This window comes from Pteronotus mesoamericanus, unplaced genomic scaffold (assembly GCF_021234165.1).
Source record: "Pteronotus mesoamericanus isolate MK-2021 breed Mesoamerican mustached bat unplaced genomic scaffold, CSHL_Meso_final scaffold_137, whole genome shotgun sequence".
Lineage (NCBI taxonomy): Eukaryota > Metazoa > Chordata > Mammalia > Chiroptera > Mormoopidae > Pteronotus > Pteronotus mesoamericanus.
This window is the reverse complement of record NW_026555306.1, coordinates 1,714,942-1,736,735: the sequence shown is the minus strand read 5'-3', so window position 1 is coordinate 1,736,735 and position 21,794 is coordinate 1,714,942. Positions and strand designations below refer to the sequence as shown.

Below are 21,794 nucleotides of genomic sequence, written 5' to 3'. Positions count from 1 at the left end.
ATTACACCAAATGGACGTGCTGTCACTTCCATTTTAGAAATGGAGACATAAGAAGACAGAAAAGGTTAAGGAATGTGGCCAAGGTCAGCTGTCTTGTACGTGAACCCAGGCTCAAGCTTTTACAATGCTTTGCTATAAGAGCTCCAGGAAGAAACTGGGAAACGGTACTTTAGGGATGGAATATCAGAAGACTTATTTTATTATGTACCCCAGTGGCTGCTTGAATTTTGTCAAAATGGACAAGCTCCCTGTTCAAACACAAAATTTTTAAAGTACGATTTCAAATGAAAAATGGTGTCCCCCCGTTCACCTATCATATATGGCACATATGAATAAACCATACATATGTCTCTCTTCTCCTTAACAATCATTCATTCCCATGCATAACCAACCGCCCGAGCCCAGCCGCTGAACCCTTTGGACTGCGCCTGCGCTAAGGTCCAAGCTCTCCGCAGTGTATTCCTCTTTGGCGCACACAGGACTCCGCCCACGGGCGTTTGAATTTTCCACCCTGAGCTAAATCCTCTCCCACCGAAGGCTCCGAGGGATATAATAAGTGGTCCAGTTCCCCCGACTTTGTCTCTGTCAGGCCCTCGGGACAAAGCCTGACACTGGATTCCCTTAGAGCCCGACCTACCCCTTCCTGCTGCCTCACCTCCCACCTCGGGAGAACTCTCTAGTGCAAGCCAGTCTGGACCTTCCCCTTTCCTAAGGGACTTGACCTCTAGCCGTCTCCCGCCACAGAATGCGAGCACACTCTTCAAGCGCATACGCCAGGTCAAATTTATTCCTGTGTTCTCAAAACGTACTCCGTCCTGGAGACTGAACTTCCTCCCTGCTGCCCCACCCTACCGCGTCCAGACGAAACCACTGAGGAGGCGGGACTTGAAGCTGAAATCTCCGGAGCCGCGGTCTCTTTCTTTTCCGCTTACCTACGCCGGCTCCCAGGGACGCGCAGGCGCATTGGGGCGGAGCCGCAGGGCGCCGGCCTCCGGCTCTCCGGAATCCGCATGCGTGTTGAGGTCAACCGCCTCACAACGACGCATGCTCAGTTGGGCCCTCACGCTCGCGGAACCTGAGCTCATCTTGGCCGCCTTCACCTCCACCTTCCGGCCTTGTGTGCTTCTGTGGGTGCCGATTCCGGGATGTCCAGACCGGTTCCGAAGTGACTGGTGCCCGCTTTCTTTCCGTCTCCCCCACGCCCCTGGCCCCCCAGACGCTATTCACAGGCGGGTGGCTGCTGGCGGAACCTCCCCGCCCCCACTCCACCCCCCATTACGGAGAGTGCGCGCCGCGTCTTAAGAACCAATCAGCAGCTGCCTTAGGTAAGGGGGCCGAGTGCCCGCGCGAGGCACGCGCACCGGCGGGGAAAGCTTCAGGGCCCGCCTCCTTCTCGACTGTTAGGGACCCCCGCGGGGGTGTGGAGTTGAGCGTGGAGCCCAGGGCAGCACTTTGCCGGCTTCGCGGGGGTGGGGTTGGGAGGGGAGGAGACATTAACCTGCAAATAAGAACATCGGTTCTGGGAGATGTAACAGAGGGCCTGTAAACTGGTTATAAAGTATGCGAAGGTCCTTCCAAGAACGTGTCAAGAGAAACTGAAATTGTGGGAGTGCGCTCTCAGAGGGCCCGCAAGCAGACCCGGATACCTTCAGACGCTGTGTTGTAGGGGACTCCTCATAGGAGGCCGGCAAACATATGCCTACATATGGGAAGGCCCTTGGATAATAAATAGACTTATCAGTTCTAGGGGAGGGCTCACCTAGGAACCTGTGAATATGTTTCAGTGCCAGCGAGTCCTTAGAACAGCATGTAGTCTCTTGAGTGCTCCATTAGGGTGGGCATAAATAAGGAGTTAGGAATTAGGAGTCTCCCCAAATAATTTGCAAATTGACAGATTCTGGAAGGTCCCCAAAAGGTGTGTGAAGAGATGCATAAGTACTGAGGAAGCCCCTCCAAAGAAATGTGTAATTAGACTCAGTTTCTGGGAGGTCACCATAAGAGTCCTGTCAATAGACACTTAGACTGGCTTTATACGTTTGGGGAGAATCCCCAGAGAAGCTTGGAAACAACACTGAGGGTAAACAGATTGCATGTAGGTGGACCCTTATTCTGGGGAACTCTCAATAGGGGCTGTTAAACAGACTCAAATACTGCGGAGGCTTCCAGAATTACAAGCAAATGGACACTTGTTTGCATGGGAAGGAGGCCTTCCTAGCTCCGTAATCAGACACTTTGTAGTGCTGGGACAGAATCGCCACTGACATGTGAAAACTCCAGAATAATGTGTAGGGCAAACACTTAATTGCAAGGGAGGAAGTAGGGAGTCGCAAGTTCTGAGGAGAATCTTCTTCTCAGATTGTAAACAGTCATTTAAGTGCTGAATGAATCATTTCCATAAACATTTGTAAACAGGCCCTGTCCTCCTGTCTTCGGTTTGTAGCCATGGAAGGGGTCACACAGAGCAGTGAGAGGGGAGCCGGACAGGCCCCTACCTGGCCAGCAAAATTACTCCTGCATCCTGTAAGCAGAAACTCTGGTTCTAGAAAGTTTCTCCCAGGGACTTGTTAACGTCCCTTTGTACTGGGATAGGATTGGAGAGGATTCATCGAATGATGTAACAGGCACTTAGGAGCCAGCTAAGCAAGAGTCAGCAAACTTTCCCTGTGAAGGGCTACACTGTCTGTGTCTCAGCTACTCATCTCTGCCATTGAATCACAGAGGCAGCCATAGACAATTTGTAACGTGATGGCTATGTTCCAATAAATCTTTATTTACAAAAACAGAAGGCAGGCCAAATTTGGTCCATAGGCTGCAGTTTGCCACCTTGACCCATACGCAATGGCAGATGGCCTTGTAGTCCTATAAACAGACAGATAAGTACTCAGAGTACCCTAAGATGATGCGGGAACACCTGGGGAAGGTCCCTAGGTAAACAGATGCTTAAATGGTAGGGAGTGGGTCATGTAGGTAAAGTATATTTATGACGTAAACACTGGTGAGACCTTGGAGAGTAATGGATGATGAACCACCAGCAATGGAAGGTAAACAGACCCTGATACGGAGAGGGACACCAGAGGAAAGTAGGCCCTTGGATGCCGGAGCCCCGCCCCCACGTAGGCCAGTCATGGTTAACCAAAAGGGTAGTTGTCTCCCTGAGGGCCATGCTACTGATTTGTAAGGAGATGCCTTGCAGCATTTTGGGAAACAGAATGTCCCATTTTTATGTGACCCTGCCCCTAAGAATTACATTTATTTTGGAACTAAACGATTAATATGATTAATATTCGGGAATAGTCTTGGTTACAAGTAGGAGTGTATTTGTTTCTCACCGAATCTTTAGGTAGGCGATTCAAGGTTAATAGGGAACTCCGAACTTTGTATTTTGTTCTACCATGCCTTCCTTCTACTAAGTTGCCTCACAGAGCAAGTTGGCTGCTTAAGCTCCAGCCTGCACACCAACATTCCTTCTGGCCAGGAGGAAGAAGGAACAAAGGGCCCAGGCCAGCTTCTGTGAAGGAAAGTTTTTGAAAACTGCCAGAACACACTTCTGGACTCATCATTGACCAGAAAGAACTCAGTCACATAGACACACCTAACTGCAAACTAGGCTGAGGAGTGTATTTTGGATAGTTAGGTACCTAGCTCAGAACTTAGGATTTTATTTATTTTTTTGGGGGGGTAGGGAGAAGTGCAGAACAAATACTGGGAGACAGTTGGCAGTCACTGCCACAGCTACAGAGCTCTCTTGAAAGGAAGTGTCTTCTTACAGTCTGGGGTGAACCAAGTGGAGAGAGGGAGAGACTTTCTTCACCCTAAAATCCACCTCTTTGTCTCTGTAGGTGACCATGTCTGAGTCTGGTCATAGTCAGCCTGGGCTCTACGGTATAGAGAGGCGGCGACGGTGGAAGGAGCCTGGCCCTGGAGGCCCCCAGAATCTCTCTGGGCCTGGTGGTCGGGAGAGGGATTACATTGCACCATGGGAAAGAGAGAGACGGGTGAGTTTCTAGTCCCAAGGACAGCGTTTCTGTAGCCATTCATTCCACAGATGTTTTTTGAGCACCTGCCATGTGTCAGGTGCTAATCTAGATGCTGGAGATGTATCTGTCAACAAAACCAACTGCCCTTGGGGAGTAAGAGGGCAGAGTGTGATAAAGGGAACTATGTTAGGTTAGGTGGTCAGAGAAGGCTTCTCTGAACTGGTGCCTTTTCCGTAGAGACCTGAATGGGGTGCGGGAACAAGCATTGACAAAAATCTGAGCGAAGAGCATTCTAGACAGAACAAATGCAAAGGCCTTGAGGCCTATGTCTGGTATGTTCATGCCTGAAGGCCAGTGTGGCTACAGTGGATGAAGATGGAGAAAGTGATAGGAGGATGAGGTCAGAGCTGTGGAAAGAACTTTGGATTTCACTGAACGAAATTGGCATTGGAGAGTTTGAGTTGAGAGATGCCGTAAGCTCACGCTTTAGCTCAAGTCATTGTAAAGACTTTCAGGTTTTAACCATTGTTAAAACAACTATTTTCATTTATTGAGCAGCATGCAGAGCACCTTGGGTCTTCCTGAATCCTTCTAACTACCCCTTGAAGTAGAATCTATGATACATGTAATTTTCACTGAGGAGAAAGAAGAGCTCGGGGGGGAGGAACTTACCCAAAGTCATAGTCAGTAAGCTTTGGGGCCAAGACTCGAACCCAGATGCAGCCGAGCCTTACGTGCAGCACCATCAGGTTGCTGCAGAGTGTGTTCTGGACTGGGAATCAGAGCCTTGGTGTGGGCCCAGGTGCTGCCTTGCTCTTCTGTGCGTAGGTGACTTACTGCCAGAATCTGTCCCCTGGGTTCTTTCTCCAGGGTCCTGCCAGCCTCTGAGAGCTGTTTGGTGGGGTGGAAGAAGGTAACAATTGGGACTAGTTTCTGAGTCCATAAGACTGCAAAGATGAAAAATAATTTGTTCACAGGGAGCCCAGATGTTGCTTATTTTCTTCCCTAGGGTAGAAGGGTCTCTTTTCCTCCCACACACATCTTCCTGGGAAATGTTACCATCTTTCTACACCTTCAGCTTCAGCGCCTGAACAAACAACTCCCAGTGCTTGACTTTGTCTCTGACTTGGTTGCTGAGCCTTGGCAGCCTCCTAACTGGCCATTGGACTCCTCACATCCTTCATGTCTCCTGCTGACCTCAGAACCTTCTGCCATTTCTTTTCCCAGAGTCAATGACAACCCATTAGGCCTCATCCTGGACACCTCCCTACCACCCCCACCCCATGCCAGTCAGACACCAGTGCTGCACATTGTGTCTCCTGAATGTACCTCCTGTCCATCATCTTGTCTCCCTCCCCTCAGCCTCAGTCCCAGGTGCCTTCCACTCCTCCCTGGACCCTTTTGCCTGTCTCCCTCCCTGTCCTGAAAGCCCACAGCCTTTCCTCCAACAGTTCTCTCACAACTGTTCTTCCCAAAACACTTTCGTGTTATCCTTCTGTTTTTTTTCTTTACCAGAGGCCAGTGAAGTGTGCAGGATTAAAATAAGAATCTTCAATATATGGGAGAAGAAACAGACCCAGTGAGGGATCAGGACCCTCCTGAGGTTAATCAAGAAACCAAAGAAAGGCCCTGGCTGGTGTGGTTCAGTGAATTAAGTACCTGCCTGTGAACCAAAGGGTCACTGGTTTGATTCCCAGTCAGGGCACATGCCTGGGTTGCAGGTCTGGACCCCAGTAGGGGGCATGTGAGAGGCAACCCCACATTGCTGTTTCTCTCCCTCTCTTTCTACCTCCCCCTCTCTCTAAAAATAAATAAATAAAAATCTTTTAAAAAAAGAAAGAAAGATACCAAAGAAAGGACAGGACTGAAACTCACGTCTCTCTTCTCAAGCAGACTGGCGGTGAGTCAGAAGAGACATGAAGAGTCCATGGGCTTGGCCAGCACATGAGTAGGGCTGAGGAGGAGAGGGTCAGAACGGCAGGCGCTACCAGCAGCCCTCGGATAGTGAGCACCTGCCATGTGTCAGATGCCACATGGACAGTTCGTGAGTTCTGTTTTCTTTCAGACTCGTAATAGTCCTGTAACACAGGAATTCCCATCCCCACTTGCCAAATGAGGAAACAGGCATTAGCGAGGTTAGTTGCTTATCCAAATTCACACAACCAACAAGCGGCAGGGCCAGGTCTGAACCAAGATCTGTCTAGCTCCAGAGTCCTTGTCCCTTCCACCTGGGCTTGTTGAGGAGAGGCAGCTGGAGGGAGCTGTTCACAGCATGGTTCTGGAGTCAGGCTGGCAGGGTTCAAATTCTGGTTCCATTGCTTATGGTCTGTGTGACCTTGGGCCAGCCACTTAACCTCTCTGTGCCTCAATGGCTTCATTTGTAAAGTGGAGATAACAATAGTAGCTATCTCATGGGGCTCTTGGCAGGAGTGAGGGAGTTCATATATGAGAGCTCTTAGAATAGCTCCTGGCACATAAAGGCTTTCAGAGGAGTTTCCAGGAGTCCGTGGAGTAACTGCCTTCCCTCACCACAGGATGGCAGTGAAGAAACCAGCGCCTCTGTCATGCAGAAAACTCCCATCATCCTCTCAAAACCTCCAGCAGAGCGGGTGAGCAGGGGAAAATGTTGGGAAGGGGAGGCTGGGAGCCATTGTAGGGCAAGCGTCTCCCCCACTGACTTGAACCTTCTCACTCCCGCAGTCAAAGCAGCCACCACCTCCAACAGCCCCTGCTGCCCCACCTGCCCCAGCCCCTCTCGAGAAGCCCATCGTCCTCATGAAACCACGGGAGGAGGGGAAAGGGCCAGCGGCCACAACAAATGCCTCGACCCCCGAGGGCACCACCCCGCCACCCCCTGCAGCCCCCGTGCCGCCCAAGGGGGAGAAGGAGGGGCAGAGACCCACCCAGCCTGTGTACCAGATCCAGAACCGGGGCATGGGCACTGCCGCGCCAGCAGTCATGGACCGTGAGTTGGGGCTGACCGGGACCTGAGGGGGAGTCGGAACCCCCTCACACAGACAGAGCCTCGCCCAGTCTTCTGTCTTGTGCTTTGTGTTTCCAGCTGTCGTGGGCCAGGCCAAACTGCTGCCCCCAGAGCGCATGAAGCACAGCATTAAGCTGGTGGATGACCAGATGAATTGGTGCGACAGTGCCATCGAGGTACTGGGGGGAGGGGTCTCTCCCTGCTTCAGCTTCCCCAGGTCGCACACCCTCGCTGCCTCCAGCCGCGTGGTGGGCAGCCCCAGGCCGGGCAGCTTTTAGGCGCTTGCCACAGTGAGAGGGAATGGATCTGAAAGCTCTCAATGGCCAGGCCTGAATTTGAGCCGCTTCACTAGCTCAGCTGCACTGGTTGGGAGAATACTGACCCACTTTGATGCTAGTTGGCTAAGAGGTGCTCCCACTGCCACCTAGGTGCCCGGGGATCTCCTGCACCATCCCACAGCAGGGTGGCCTCCTCGACCCTGCTTCAGTCCCCCTCCAAACTGGTGGAAACCTGTGTCATACTAGTGTTAACTGGTTTGAATATCACTCCCCAGAGGTTCCCCCTCCCTCCCAGTGACCTCGGCTGTGGTCCAGACTCCCATCCCTGGACTGACACCCTGCCTCCAGGCCCCTGGTCCTCATTTCCCCTCTGCAGCTGCTCTCCCCACCCCCAGGCCTGTCAGATCAGGCTCCCACTCAGCCCACCCCTCCCTCCGCAGCAGCTTGGACGTGTTAGGCCACCGTGCCGGGCCCAGCTATCACCTGGCCCTGCTGCCTCTTTGTGTCCTCTCTCACATTGATATCAACTGGGGAGGTTTTGTGTTTTAAAAAAAAAGGAGCCTGTGTCCAAGCCTCATCTGTCCACATGGTCAAGTAGAACTCTCCGCAGTGAAGATGATGTTCCATATTTGCGTTACCTGGTGTGAGAACCAGTATCCTCATGTGTGGCTCTTGAGCACTTATCCACATATCCCAGTATGTGGGTTGGATTTTTAATTTTGTTTAATTTTAATTCAAGTAGCCATGCGGGGTCAGTGTCTACCCTGTTGAACAGGGCTAGTCCTAGATTTGCTGTTTTCATATGTCTAGAGTTAGGCCCAGGATTGGCTGCTGCTGCTGCTGCTTTTTTTTTTTTTTTTTAAGTTCTCGGGGTGGTTCTGAGGAGCAGCAGCCACAGTTGAGGACATAACAGTGAGTTCTTATGTAACATCCTTGATAGGTTCTTGGAAACTATGACTTGAAGGAAAATGATGTATAAGGAAACCAATTTTACCCTAGGCTAACTGATATAAACAAGAGTTAAGTTCCTACGTCATATTCCTGGTTACAGAAACATCATCAAACTTCTAAATAAAAACCCAAAACACTCCTAATATTAAACATTGAAATAAATGTTTTCATTAATCTTAGAGTCAAAGATTAATAAAAACAAGTCAGATGATTATGTTCCAACCCACTTATTCCAGTTCAGGGTCACAGGTGAGCTTGTTCCTGCAGCTCACAGTGCAAGGTGAGAACCCACCCCAGACAGGAACCCTGCTGTCAAAGAGCTACTCCCACCCACCCTCACACTCACTCAGACTGGGACAACGTAGACACGCCGTTTCACCTTGGGATGTGGGAGGAAACCGGAGTCTTGGGAGAAAACCCATGCACACATGCAGAAAACATGCAAACTCCATACGGACAGTGACCCCGTCTGGGAATTGATTTCTTTGTTTGTCTTACTAACTTTATAACAAAATGATGCTTTTCAAGGACCAACTGTATTCCTTTCTCTTGAGCAATGTCTCTTATGCCCTCTGGTGGTGAAAGTCAGCAGACTTAGTGGCCCAGAGGTGAAGGGCTCAGGAATTTCCAGGCAGTAAGAAAGAGCCAGGAAGGACTGATCGCCTGTCCCTGCTTGCTGCTCCCCTTCTCACGCCTCCCTCCTGTGTTTTCCCAGCCTGGCTGAGCAGAGAGCCTCCCAGGAGTCGGCTCTGTTAGCCCTCAGCTACCAAGTCCTGTCGTCTTTGACCTGTCCTTGTGTTCCTGTGCCTCCCCCTTCTCTTCCCAAAGGCCAAGCCGCCCTTTTCCCACGGTGTTCCAGCCACGCTGACTCCTGTTAGCTTCTTAACTATGTCAGGTTCTTTTCCACTTTGGGACCCTCACAAATGCTGTTCTTCGTGCCCCAAATACTCCTTTACCCCCCCACCACCACACGCGCACGTGCACACACAGGCAAGACAGGTGGGCAAGCCACAGAAGTCTGGGGCCCCTCGTCATCCCCGCTCAGGCAGCTCACGGGTTCCTGAGGGCCACATTCCTGCGTTCTCCCGCAGTACCTGTTGGATCAGACTGACGTGTTGGTGGTTGGTGTCCTGGGCCTTCAGGGGACAGGCAAGTCCATGGTCATGTCATTGTTGTCAGCGAACACTCCTGAGGAGGATCAGAGGTGAGGAGGCATCAGGTAGGGGTGTGGGGGGCTAGGAGGAAGGTGGGCCCCTACTTGAGACGGGACGTCGTTAGTGGTATCACCAAACGTCTTTGAGGAGTTGCTTCCCCTCTCTTGTCCTCAATGCCTTCATCAGATGAGGATGAATAGAGGTTGGACTGAATTTTGTTTGGCTCCAAGGTAACCAGTCCTGTTCCTCCCTTCCTGCCTTGCCCTGGGAAACGGCACAGAGCCCAGCCAGGACCTGGGATGAAGTTCTCGTTTGTCTTTGGATTGAGGCCACCTTAGTCTCAGCCCTGCCACTCACCAGCTGCTTGACCTTGGGCGGGTCACTTCGCCTTCCAGCATCTCACTTCCTTATCTGTAAAGTGGATTTGGGGGGATGAAGTAAGATCAGGAAGGCAAAAAGTAATGAGAGACTGGCATCGGGCAAATGCTCACAGATGTGGCTGATACAGCTGTGAAATAGAATGGGAGAGGTCTGGGTGGGAGACATGGAGCCTCAGTCCTGTGTTCTTGAGTAAGGACGGGTGCAATTGCAAAGACAGAGGATGATGTCACATGAGGAGACGTGGTGGAGGAGGGAGCTTAAGAACCAGGGTCCAAAACTAGGGACAGAGAGACAAAGGGAGAAAGGCAGAGATTAGGAAGTAGGGGGCATACACAGTTTAATTAAGGAAGACTCAAAGTGAGGGAGGAGAAGGGGTAGTAGCCACTTGGAGCTATCTCAGAAAAATAGTTTTGTTTTTGTTTTTTAATAAAGCAGGTGGTATTAGCTTGCTCTCCACAGATGGGCATCAGGGGGTCCATGAACAACACCGTAACAATAAATGCAGAATTTTACAAACTTCTGCAGTCAGGGATTTCTTCCAGGAAATGGGTCCATAGTTTCCACCAGATCTTGGTGAGGGCTGACGCAGACCCAGAACAGGTTAAGGACCACTGTTGCCGGAACACAAGTATCCACTAGACCCTGAGCTGGGAGGCTCCTCTGCCTTCCAATCGGCCGCGCCCCCTCTCTGCTTGTGGCTTTAGCAGTGGATGAGGTAGTAAACAAAGCAAACAAATACATCATTGGGCATGTTGGAAGGTGATGACAAAGTGGGAAAGGATTATAGGGAGGCAGTGTCAAGGCTGGCTTGCAGTTTTAAATTGGGTGGTTAGGGAAGGCGTCACTAAGGGGGCATTTGAGGAGAAGCAGGCCCGGGGCAGGGAAAGCGTTCCAGCCGGTGGGTTGGCAGGCGTGAACCTCTGAGCTAGGAGAATGCCCGGCCTGTGTGCAGGCTGGCGTGGAGGCCACGGAGCAGAGCGGAGCGAGCCAGGAGGGGATTCGGGCCTCGGGTCAGGCGGACAAGGGCAGCCCCGAGTGCTGGGCTTGCCTGTCCTTACTCATTCTTCTCGCCTGACAGTCCTGGCCACACAGCAGTGAGGGCCGCCTTCCAAAACCTAAATCCTGTCCTGTCACTCCTCTACTTAAGTCTCTGCAGGGGCATCTCTAGGCTCACAGGCCAAAGCTCCAGCTCCTCACTGCGCCCCTCCGGGGCCCTCTTGCTCCCAGCCGCCTTTGTTCGCTGCTCTTCCCACACTGCTCTGACCCTTACATAAGTCGCCTGCCCTCTGCCTGTATTAGTCTTTGCTTCCACCTTCCATCCCTCCCACCTCCCCCTTTAAGTCAGTTAATTTGCTTAATTAACCCCCCTTTTCTCTCTCACCCTCAGCATCATTTGCCTATTAGGGCAGTCTTTCTCTGCTCCATACACAAACTTATTCCCACTTGGAGCTCCACACACCTCTTCTAACGCCTGCAGTTTCTGATTTCTGTTGATTTGTAAGCTAGGCCAGAAGCTGCATGGAAGCAGAGATTTTATCTTTTTTGTTCACTGCTATATCCTGGCACATAGTAGGTTTTGAGTACAGTACAGTGTTTGTTAAGTGGGACGATACCTGCTCTAGGTCACATAACATACTAAGTATCTCAGGTAGGTGGCACTTACCCTTTGAGAGGGACAGTATTTGCCATGTACAGTGCACAGTTTTTTGCTCAAATTTTTGATGGAAAAACAAGGATGCGCATTATGGATGGTTATAAGGATTATATACCATGGGTATAATAATGCCACGTATAGTGTGCACCAAAACACAGGTGTGCATTATACACAGGAGTGCATTATGCATAGCAACATACGAAGGATACTATGATTCTGATTTTACAAACTGAAAGAGACAAAATCACTTTTAAGTCACAGAGTGACCAAGTTGAGCCTCAGTGGTTTAGGGCAAAGCCCAGCTCTGCCAGCTTTGCTGTCAGATCCCAGGCATCCGGCACAGATAGACATGAGAGGGACTTGCCTGACGGGAGAGCTGGGAACCAAGATACCAAACAGCGTCCTGCTGTGGAGAGCTGTCAGTGCTGTGTTTCCAGTGCCTGGCGGAGAGCAGGTACATTTGGTAATTAATGGCTAATAATTGCAAGTCGCAGCATATTGGACACCCTTCTAAGGGCTTTACATGTATTAGCCTCACAATAACACTAAGAAGTTTGACACTATTGTTATCCCCACTTTACAGATGAAGAAACCAAGGAAAAAGATAAAAAAAGATCTGCTAAAGCCACACAGCCAGGAAGAGGCAGAGCTGGGATTTAAATCTTAGAAATCAGATCTAGTCCTGAATTAACAGATGTACTTACGGGAGGGGGTGGAATCATGTGGTTTAAAACATAGCCTCATGCCCCGCCCCCCTCCCAACAGCAGGGACCATGAATGGAAGGCTGTGTGGAGAGGCAAGAAGCCATGTAGCCCGTGGCAGATTTCATGGATCACGCTGGAGATGTCAATGACTGAGAACTAAACTGTGCTTCTCCCCACCTGCTCCTCCACAGGGCGTATGTTTTCCGGGCCCAGAGCGCCGAAATGAAGGAACGAGGGGGCAACCAGACCAGTGGCATCGACTTCTTTATTACCCAAGAGCGGATTGTTTTCCTGGACACGCAGGTGCCAGCCTCCACTTGCCCCGCCCTGCTGTGTGTGGCATTCAGCTCCATCCCAGAATATTTTTCGGCCAGCACCCTACTTGGTCTGCATGTGGTTACAGCCAAGCCAAGGAAATGGGAGGTGCCCTTGGGCAAATCATGTGTTTTTTGGCCCTTAGTCTCTTCCTGTCAGATTTTTGCCCTCCTCTTCTCCCTTTCATATGTACACAGTAGCCTAAAGAATCTCCTACCTTAGCAGTTAAATGTGTGGGCCTTGGATTATGTCCAGATCCTACCTTTAAAAAAAAAAAAGATTTATATATTTTAAACAGGAAGGGAGAGAGAAAAAGAGGGAGAGAAACGTCAGACAGGGACTGAACCCACAACCCAGGCATGTGCCCTGACTGGGAACCAAACTGGTGACCTTTCGGTCCACATGCTGGCACTCAGTCTGCTGAGCCACACCAGCCAGGGTCAGATTCTGCCTTTAATTCTTATGGGCTGGGTCATTTGAAGTAAATTTTAACCTCTCCCAAGCCTCAGTTTCCTCATCCGTAAGTGGAGATAAGTACGCTCACCCTCATAGGATCGTTGCAGGGATCCAGCGGAGCTGTGCAGGCGCTGTGCTGGGCACACCTGCCACGTGCGGAGCATTCAGGCTCCTCACTGCCTTGGGTAGCGGCTTGCCATGTATTTGACTGGCAGCTTTCCTTAGCTTCCCCCTTGCTCTTACGCAAAGTCCCTGTTCCTTCGCCTGGCACACAGGGCTTATGTGGCGTCCTCCTCCCGACTCTCTAACCTCCCCTCTCTGGTGTAGCCCCCGCCCCTACCACACACAGCACAGGCCTCACCATGGTCTCTCCCCTGTGGGCTTTCTGCATCCTGTTCCCCTTCCCTGAAACGTGGGGCTTTTGTGAAGCTTCAGGAGTTGACACAAGTCGAGTGCGTCCGACATGCAGTAGGTACGCAGCACTCTCGGCTGTCGCTGTCGTCACCATCATAGCCTCGCTCTGCCCTTGCCGTTTTGCTTGGGTAATGCCTTCTCCCTGCAGATTCCTCTGGGGTGTGGCCTCCTCCTGGAAGCCGCCTCTGAGCACCCGCTAGTGCCCACGGGGACCTCCCACCGCAGCGCTGGGTTTATCAGTCTGATTCCTGCATACTGTGCCCCCGCCGCACCAGCCCACGGCTCTCCCAGGGAGGGCCCTGCATGCTGGATAGGTCGTCCTCACTTTAGGAGTTGGTGACAATTTGTCACATCTGCATGGACCACGGGGACCTGGAAGGGAACTGAAGTGGGTACCGGCTGGGTCAGAGGGCATGGAGGGCAGCATGGCAGTTAGACAAACAGCACAGAATAAACACTCAGTGTTTGGAGTCTAGAAAGTGAGCAGTTGGAAAAGCCTCTTACTTAATCCCCGTCACTGCTGTAAGGCGGCGACAGACTATCAAGCTAATGTAGCTCTTACAGGTTTTCTCTTATTTTTTCAAGATTTTATTTATTTTTAGAGAGGAAGGGAGGGAAAAAGGGAGAACCATAAATGTGTAGTTGCTTCTCATGCGCCCCCGCTACTAGGGGCCTGGCCCACAACCCAGGCATGTGCCCTCACTGGGAATCAAACCAGCAACCCTTTGGTTCGCAGGCTGATGCTCAGTCCACTGAGCCACACCAGCCAGGGCACTCTTACAGGTTTCCAATGGGATGTTGCTTTAAGGAAAGTTTGATGAGCTCATCACTGATTCTTTTATACCCAGTGGTACATTTCGTTAAGTCCTCACCAATTTTTAAACTAACCATTTCTTGACCTAAGTAATAATCTTAACAAAGTTTTGAAAGCATTTGAAACAACTAAAAACAAAAGGGTCTTGAAGGGACATGACTCATTCAGGTAAATGTTAAGTCTGTTAACACTAGGTCTGTCCTGTTTGGACACGAGGCCCCTGAGAGCCGGGGGAGGGTGTACACTGCTGTACACTGCCCTCACCTCTTCTGACTAGCACTGTGCCAATTTGAAGCTGCCTGCTTGCGTTTCTGATCGAATTTTGTCCCAAGAGAGGCGAAGTATTTGTCCTCAACATGTGGGACGTGGGTAACCGTGACCCCTAGGATCCTGACCTCCCAGCCCCTTCCCTGACCTCTTTTCCTCTCCCTTGCTCCAGCCCATCCTGAGCCCCTCCATCTTGGACCACCTCATCAACAATGACCGCAAGCTGCCTCCAGAGTACAACCTTCCCCACACCTACGTTGAGATGCAGGTGAGGGGGCTGAGCCAGGCCCAGGGGCAAGGCCCTACCCTTCCTTGCAAGATCTGTGATGGGGGCTGGGTGTGGGTTGACCTTGTTTCTGCTCCATCAGAGCCCTGGCTGTAGGAAGAGGGCAGCACTGAGGGTCAGATCTGGCGCTGCCCATCAGAGAAGCCATTAACCATACCGTTCCCCTCAGGCCTCAGTCTCTGCCTCTGAAAGTGGGGGTGATGGTTCCTACTATGCCCCACTATGGGATGACCCAGGAGGGAAGTGCCAGCACAGTCTGGGCACACAGTAGGTGCTTAAAGGCTCTGAGGCCCTTACCCTGACACCCCCTCAGCTGAGTCCGGGATCAGGGCCTCTTCTCTGGGCAGAGGGGACCTTTAACTCTGTGGTCCGTTCCCTCCCACCCACCCTCAGTCACTCCAGATCGCTGCCTTCCTCTTCACGGTCTGCCACGTGGTGATTGTCGTCCAGGACTGGTTCACAGACCTCAGTCTGTACAGGTGAGGGGCTGCAGAGGAGGGGGAGGCAGCCACAAGACACAGCCGGAGACCCAGCTGCTTACCCAGGTCTCAGAGGTTCCACGCTGCTGCTGCGGGATTCTTTTAAAATGCACGTGGGGTGGGCCACACCACCTGACCCTCCCTCAGCGCGCACACACATTTACAGCCTTCCGCTTGCTTTACACATCACTCAGCAGAATCCGGAGTCATCCAGTGCCCAGCTTATGGGGTCCGTCTGTGTTCCCAGGCACCTCGCTGGCCCTCTCCCCTGCCGCTTGCCCTCACTGCCTCCGGTAAAGCCGTGCTGACCCCATGTTTGTTCCCCGTGCAGCTTAGGCCCTCTGCACTCCTGTCCCCTCAGCCAGAAATACCCTTCCCGGAGGTCTTCTCAGAACCCCTCCCTCAGGCCTTCCCTGACTTCTTGCTTAGCAGCCCCTGGTCACTCCCCCCGCCCTGCTGTGTTCCTTCATTGCTCCATCGACCCTGACAGGACATTGTAGGTCTCTATGGACCGTCTTCCCCATTAGAGTGGAAGCTCCGGGGTTGCCAGGGGTTAGGCAGAGGGAGGGATGACTAGGGGCACAGAGTCCCCGGTGCCTCACTCGGTGCCTGGCCCAGGGAGATATGTAGTACAGGCGTGTTGACTGGGTAGCAGAAGGAGCTGGCCTGTCTGGTCCTTAGAGCCTTGTCCATCTCCTGCAGGCGTGTGTGCCGTCCTGTTGGTGCCCTGCAGGCGGGCAAAGGGAGGGAGTCGATCTGGCCGGAGTCCTGCCTAAAGCAGCTAGAAATGCCCCCAGACAGAACTGGCTCAGAACCTATGGCCACGAGGCTTCTTGGCCTCGGGCCGCAGCAGGTAGCTGAGGGGAAGCCAGCAGCCATGGGCACAGGGCCCAGGCACAAGGTCAGAAGGGGGCTCTTGGGAGAGGAGAGCTGAGCTGAAGGAAGCAGATGTCTCCAGAATCAGGCGGTCCTGGGTTTGACTCCCAGCTCCCATTGGAAGTGGCTTCTTTTTTCCACAGTTCCGCATAGGTAGAACTGTTCTGTGTAGATTAAGTGAGTTAAAAGAATTTAAAGCATTCAGCGCAGTGCCTGGTACATAGTGAGCAATTGATAAATGGGAGCTTTCTGTTTGTGTGAGTTACCCTGGGCGTGGCGTTGAGCTGTGGGTCTGGCCAGGTGTGAGGAAAAACTTGGTGGGGAGCTGGTTACTGTGACCAGATCTAAGCAACTTAATTCTGAAACCCCCTTCCTGCCACCGTTGTTCATTGGAATTCATTCACATGATGAATAACGTTGAACATTTATGTATGTTGTTTGCTGTTCCGGGCACTGGGCGTTGGCTTCTTGGAGTAGGTAAGCCCCTGAAAACAATGGCGAACACGTCCGTGTGTGTCTGTATGAGGGAAAGGGCCATCAGTTTGTCACATCCCATTATTCCTTACCTCTGATAACAGCATAACAGAATTTGCTTTTACGTGATTGGAAACATTATCTAAAAGTAGCATAAACTGAAAACTTACGTCTACACAAAAACCTGCACACAGGTGTTTCTAGCAGCTTTATTCATAATTGTCAAAACTTAGAGGAGACCAAAATGTCCTTCAGTGGGTGAGTGGCTGAATAAACTGGTACATTTAGGCATGGCAGTATCATTCAGTGCTAAAAAGAAATGAGCTCTCAGGCCACAGAAGACATGAAGGAATTTTAAATGCATGTTACTAAGTGAAGGAAGCCAATCTGGAAAGGCTGTTCTGTATGATTCCAATTACATGATGTTCTAGAAAAGACAAAGCTGTGCAAATGGTATAAAGGTCCTTGGTTCAGAGCTTGGAGGGAGGGAGGGATGGCTAGGGGGAGCCCAGAGGATTTTTAGGGCAGCGAAACAACTCTGTGATGATATCACATTGGATACATGTCATGTTTGTCAAAACCCGAAGAGTAAACGGCACAGAGCGAACCGCCGACTTTGGGTTACCGTGGCGTGTCACTGTGGGTTCATGGGCATGTCGATAGCCAAGGAGGCTGGGGGGTGGGAGCAGAGCATTTGTGGGAAGTGCCTGTACTTGCCACTCAGTTTTGCCGTGAACTTAAACTCCTCTAAAAAATTGTTTTTAAAATATCATAAACTCTTTAAAAATGCATACAGTAGATGTAAATCCATGGGTTTGTGTCTGAATTCCCTAAAATTTGTGAGAAATCTGGTGTGTATGTGCCATTCTGGGCGTGGCTGTAGCTTTCATCAGATTTGCAAAGGGAACTCCTTCCCCGAGGCTGTGGGATATGGGGTACCAGTGCCAGAGCCTCAGCCAACCTGTACCCCCAAATCCCAAGGTTCCTCCAGACAGCAGAGATGGTGAAGCCCTCCACCCCGTCCCCCAGCCACGAGTCCAGCAGCTCCTCGGGCTCCGATGAAGGCACCGAGTACTACCCCCACCTGGGTGAGAGGTTTGCTGGGGGCCAGAGGGGAAAGAAGGGCGAAACCAGGGACACTGGGGACCTGGGAGGAGGGAAGTCAAAAAAATTAGCTGCAACTCTCTGTAAGTGTCCCACTGCCTCAGCCCCACCCTGGCCGCCAAGGGTGTGACCCCGAGTCTGGGTCTGGCTCCTCGAACAGAATGGGAGCCTGCTGGGGACAGGACCCAAGCCTGCCCGTTTCTGAGTCCCTGGCATCGCCAAGCCTCGGGCTCAGGGAGCAAGTGTTGGATTGATGGAGTGGCCCCACGCCCCGGTGCTCCCGCGGTGGCGCTGTGTGGACCTCTCCTTTGCTTGCTCTGTCCCTTGCTCTGCTCTGTAGACGCCTGGGTATTCTGCAAATATCTAGTTCATTTAGGGCACCCCAGGCAGGGCTCTGGCCTTGCCAAGACCCTGGTGCCACTTTGTGAAATAATGCTAATCACGTGGCCATCATTCTCCTCTGTCTTTTCCATCTTTGAGGGCAGACACCAAACCTGACTCATCCGTGGGTTTCCAGCATTGCCCAGGGCCTGGTGCTAAAGTGAAGTTACACATGACATAAATATTTACAAGTGATCTGAACTCCGGGGTAAGGGCAGATCTTCGCGGTGAGGAGGGAGAGTGCACATGGCCAACCCTCACGGGGCCCTCTGTCCCCTCCATTCCCAGTCTTCCTACAGAACAAAGCTCGCCGAGAGGACTTCTGTCCTCGCAAGCTGCGGCAGATGCACCTGATGATCGACCAGCTCATGGCCCACTCGCACCTGCGCTATAAGGGTGAGGGTCCCCGAGCCACCCCCAAGCTGGCAAACTTCATGGCCTAGATCCCCAGACTGGTCTCCTGATCCTGGCGTGACCATCTTTCACGTCTGTCCCCCCCACCCCCCCGCCTTTGGCAGCATGGTACCTGCAGGCTCATCGTTTCTCTCCCCCAGGTACCCTGTCCATGTTACAGTGCAACGTCTTCCCTGGGCTCCCCCCTGACTTCCTGGACTCTGAGGTCAACTTGTTCCTTATGCCCTTCATGGACAGTGAAGCGGAGAGTGAAAACCCACCAAGAGCAGGTGTGGTTCCCCCTCCAGGCCATCAGCTGCGGGGAGCCGGGGCTTCCTTGGTCTGAGGTGGACACAGATTCACGTCAGTTAGGGGGAGACACGGGCTGCCCGGTCTGGGGATGACAGGGACCCCCGCCGGGTGTGAGGGGAGGCTGGCCTGTCTCTGTGGTGCTTGGAGCCTTTCTCGGGGGCAGGTTTCAGAGTCGTGGAAGTACAGGAAAAGCTGGGTGGGGCTGAACTCAGGTGCTCCTGGAAGGCCCCTTATTCTCCCCCCCTAACTTCCCAGGACTCGGTTCCAGCCCGCTCTTCTCCCTGCTTCCCGGGTACCGTGGCCACCCCAGTTTCCAGTCCTTGGTGAGCAAGCTCCGGAGCCAAGTGATGTCTATGGCCCGGCCGCAGCTGTCACACACAATCCTCACCGAGAAGAACTGGTAAGAGCTCTTGGCAGGAAAGGGTCAGTGTGAGGCACACACACCGCCAGACCCCTGCCCCCGACCAGTGCCCACTGAGCATGTTCTCCGAGCCTCTCCACGTTCACTTTCCTTTTCTGGCACATCGATGATTGATTGCTGCCATCTTGTGAACGCCCCTTCCATGTCGGGCAGCATGCTGTGTGTGTGTGCGGTTTTTCATTTTGTGTTTTTTGGGGAGAGATGTTAAAATTGGGGTCAGGGTTAGGGTTTAGGGCAGAGTTTAGGGTTAGGTTTAGCAGGTAGGTTAGAGTTAGCTTTAGAAGTAGCGTTAGGATTATTGAGGATTTAGGGTTTAGGGTTATGTGTAAGGTTATGGTTATGGTGTTAGGGTTTAAAGTTTAGGGTTTAGGGTTAGGGTTAGGCTATCGGGGTTAGAGGGTTAATGTTAGGTTTCGTGTTAAATGAAGTTAGTGTTAGAAGATTAGGATTAGTGTTAGATGGTTAGTGTTGGAGGGTTAAGGTACAAGTTAAGATTATAATTACAAAGTTGTATTAGGGTTAGGTTTATTTTATTTTTTATTAATTAAACTTAATGGGGTATCATTGGGTAATAGCATTATCTAAGTTGTAAGTGTGCAATTCTATGATACATCATCTGTACCTTGCATTGTGTGCTCGCTGCCCAAAGTCCAGTCTCCTTCTGTCACCGGATGTTTGACCCCTTTACCCTCTCCACCCTCCCCTACCCCTTTCCCCTCTAGCCACTGCTGTACTATTGTCTGTATCTCTAAGTTAGTATGTTCATGTGTTGCCTTCTGTTTTATGTACCACATTGTTTCGTGTGATTTTGAATTCTCCTAATTAGCCAGGGGGTGCAGGTTTCGTCACCGATTTTACTAGTGGGGAAATGTAGGCTCAGAGAGAAGTGTGACATAGCGAGGTCACATACCTGTGGTTAGGTGTCACTTGATTGTGAAGAGTAGAACCAGTGGACCCAGTCAAACTTGAAGAAGATTCATTCTAAGGCCCTGAGTGTGAAAGTGTGGCCTCGCAGGAAAGGAAACCAGAAAGCCGGCAGGAGCCACAGGACCGGCACTGCGTTCAGTCTCGTCGTCCCCTCCTCGTTCCCCCGCCTCTGCCCGCTGGCCTCCACCCCGCTTTCCCAGAGCCCCGCGCCCCTCCGCAGCCCCAGCTTTACGTGACTTTCTATGTACAGAGCCCACAGAAGGTCTGCCTCCTCTACTTTCTAAGAGAAACAGATTTGAAAAAAATAGGCTGGCTTGGTGCTGGCTTGGTGCAGCCTCTGTCTCGGCTCCCTGGGTTTGTTGGCCGTCGCTGGGGAAGGGGCAGGGAGTAACAGCAGCAGGGCAGTGGGGGCAGGGCGAGGTGGGCGGGAGCTCTGCCCCTCCCATTGGTCTAAACCAGGGCCCAGGGGAGGGGAGAATCGGGGAGGTGGAGGGGTTACGTAGCCAATCATCAGGAGACTTTGGAGGGAAGCAGAGAGAGAACCGCTTCCCACAAAGGCCAACACTCAGTGGCGTTGGGGTTAGTTGGGACTTGGAGGCAGGGGCTGACGTTAGTCCAGATCCCAGACCTTCAGCCTCACTTACCACAGGAGCAGTCAAGGAATCAGGGCCACCTCCCATCAGCGCTGGCACCTTCCCTGCAGCCCAGCTGAGGAGGCTCACCCGCAGGTCGTACATGGGCCAGGCTTCGGGGGGCCCTAGCTGGGCAACCCTGACTGTTGGCCTCCTCTCGCAGGTTCCACTATGCTGCCCGGATCTGGGACGGGGTGAAAAAGTCCTCTGCCCTGGCAGAGTACAGCCGCCTGCTGGCCTGAGACGCAGGGAAGGAGGGTCACGCGGGGAACCCTCCTGGGTCCCCAGTGGATGGCGACGGAGCACTTACGTCCCCCCACCGGCGGCTGGAGAGTGACAGCAGCCCTGGTGGATGAGGGACCATGACTTCCTCGCCCAGAGACACGAGGTGTTCAGTGCCAGGACCCCCGCTCAGGGCAGCGTTGTTCAGGGGCGACTTTGAGATGCCACCCCTAACCTGGGAAGGGGCAGCCCGTGCTCAGCCCCCGACAGGGATAGGTAGGGGGAGGAGCCTGAATGGTCACCAAGAAGCACAGGCCCCATCTTGGCCTCCCTCTGCAGGGACAGGAGCAGCAGCCCCCGCTTCCCCGACTCGCAGCCCTTTCCTGTAAGGTGAGGCCCGGTCTGGAAGCTCTTTACTTGGAAGTCCTCTCTGGTGGTTCAAATAAATGCAGCTGTGCAGTCCTGTTCTCGCGCTCCTCCTCCTCCTCTCTCCCCAGGCCGCTGTCCTGGCAGCAGGGCAAGTTGGGGTCCGAACCCTCGCGGGCAGATTATCCATGGCCACCCATGGGAGCCTGAGTGAACTTCCCACAGGGACGCATTCAGTATCGGTCATAGAGTTGTTGGGAGCAGATGAATCCCCCAGAAAGGGGTGCTCTTTTCTGGGGTGACGTCAAGCCTCCCTCTCTGCCGCAGCTCGGAAAACGCAGCGCCCTTCACCTGCCCTCGTGTCACCTGCCCTCCCGTGAAGACGGCGCCGCCTTGGGTGAAATGCCTGAATACAATGCCTGATTTAATACATGGTTAACAATAGGGGAACGAGTCTAGTTAAATACACTTGGTTAAATATCATACTTGCCCTTGGTTGAAGCCCGTTCTACATTGTTCAAACACTCAGACCTGACCCTTGCACACGATGCCTGTTGATTAATATGGGGGCT

At 52.3% G+C, this 21,794-nt stretch overlaps 1 protein-coding gene across 1 annotated transcript; it reads left to right on the top strand.

Moving 5' to 3' along the window:
* The first annotated feature begins 1,081 nt into the window (after positions 1-1,081).
* On the top strand, positions 1,082-21,564 carry SMG9 (SMG9 nonsense mediated mRNA decay factor). Its single transcript, XM_054588576.1, has 14 exons — positions 1,082-1,325; positions 3,840-3,995; positions 6,512-6,586; positions 6,678-6,942; positions 7,039-7,136; positions 9,281-9,393; positions 12,275-12,386; positions 14,522-14,617; positions 15,029-15,114; positions 17,446-17,552; positions 18,238-18,345; positions 18,504-18,632; positions 18,910-19,054; positions 20,798-21,564. Exons 2-14 carry the CDS (start codon positions 3,846-3,848, stop codon positions 20,874-20,876), a joined length of 1,563 nt encoding a protein of 520 aa, XP_054444551.1. The 5' UTR covers positions 1,082-1,325; positions 3,840-3,845; the 3' UTR covers positions 20,877-21,564.
* The last annotated feature ends 230 nt before the right edge of the window (positions 21,565-21,794 follow it).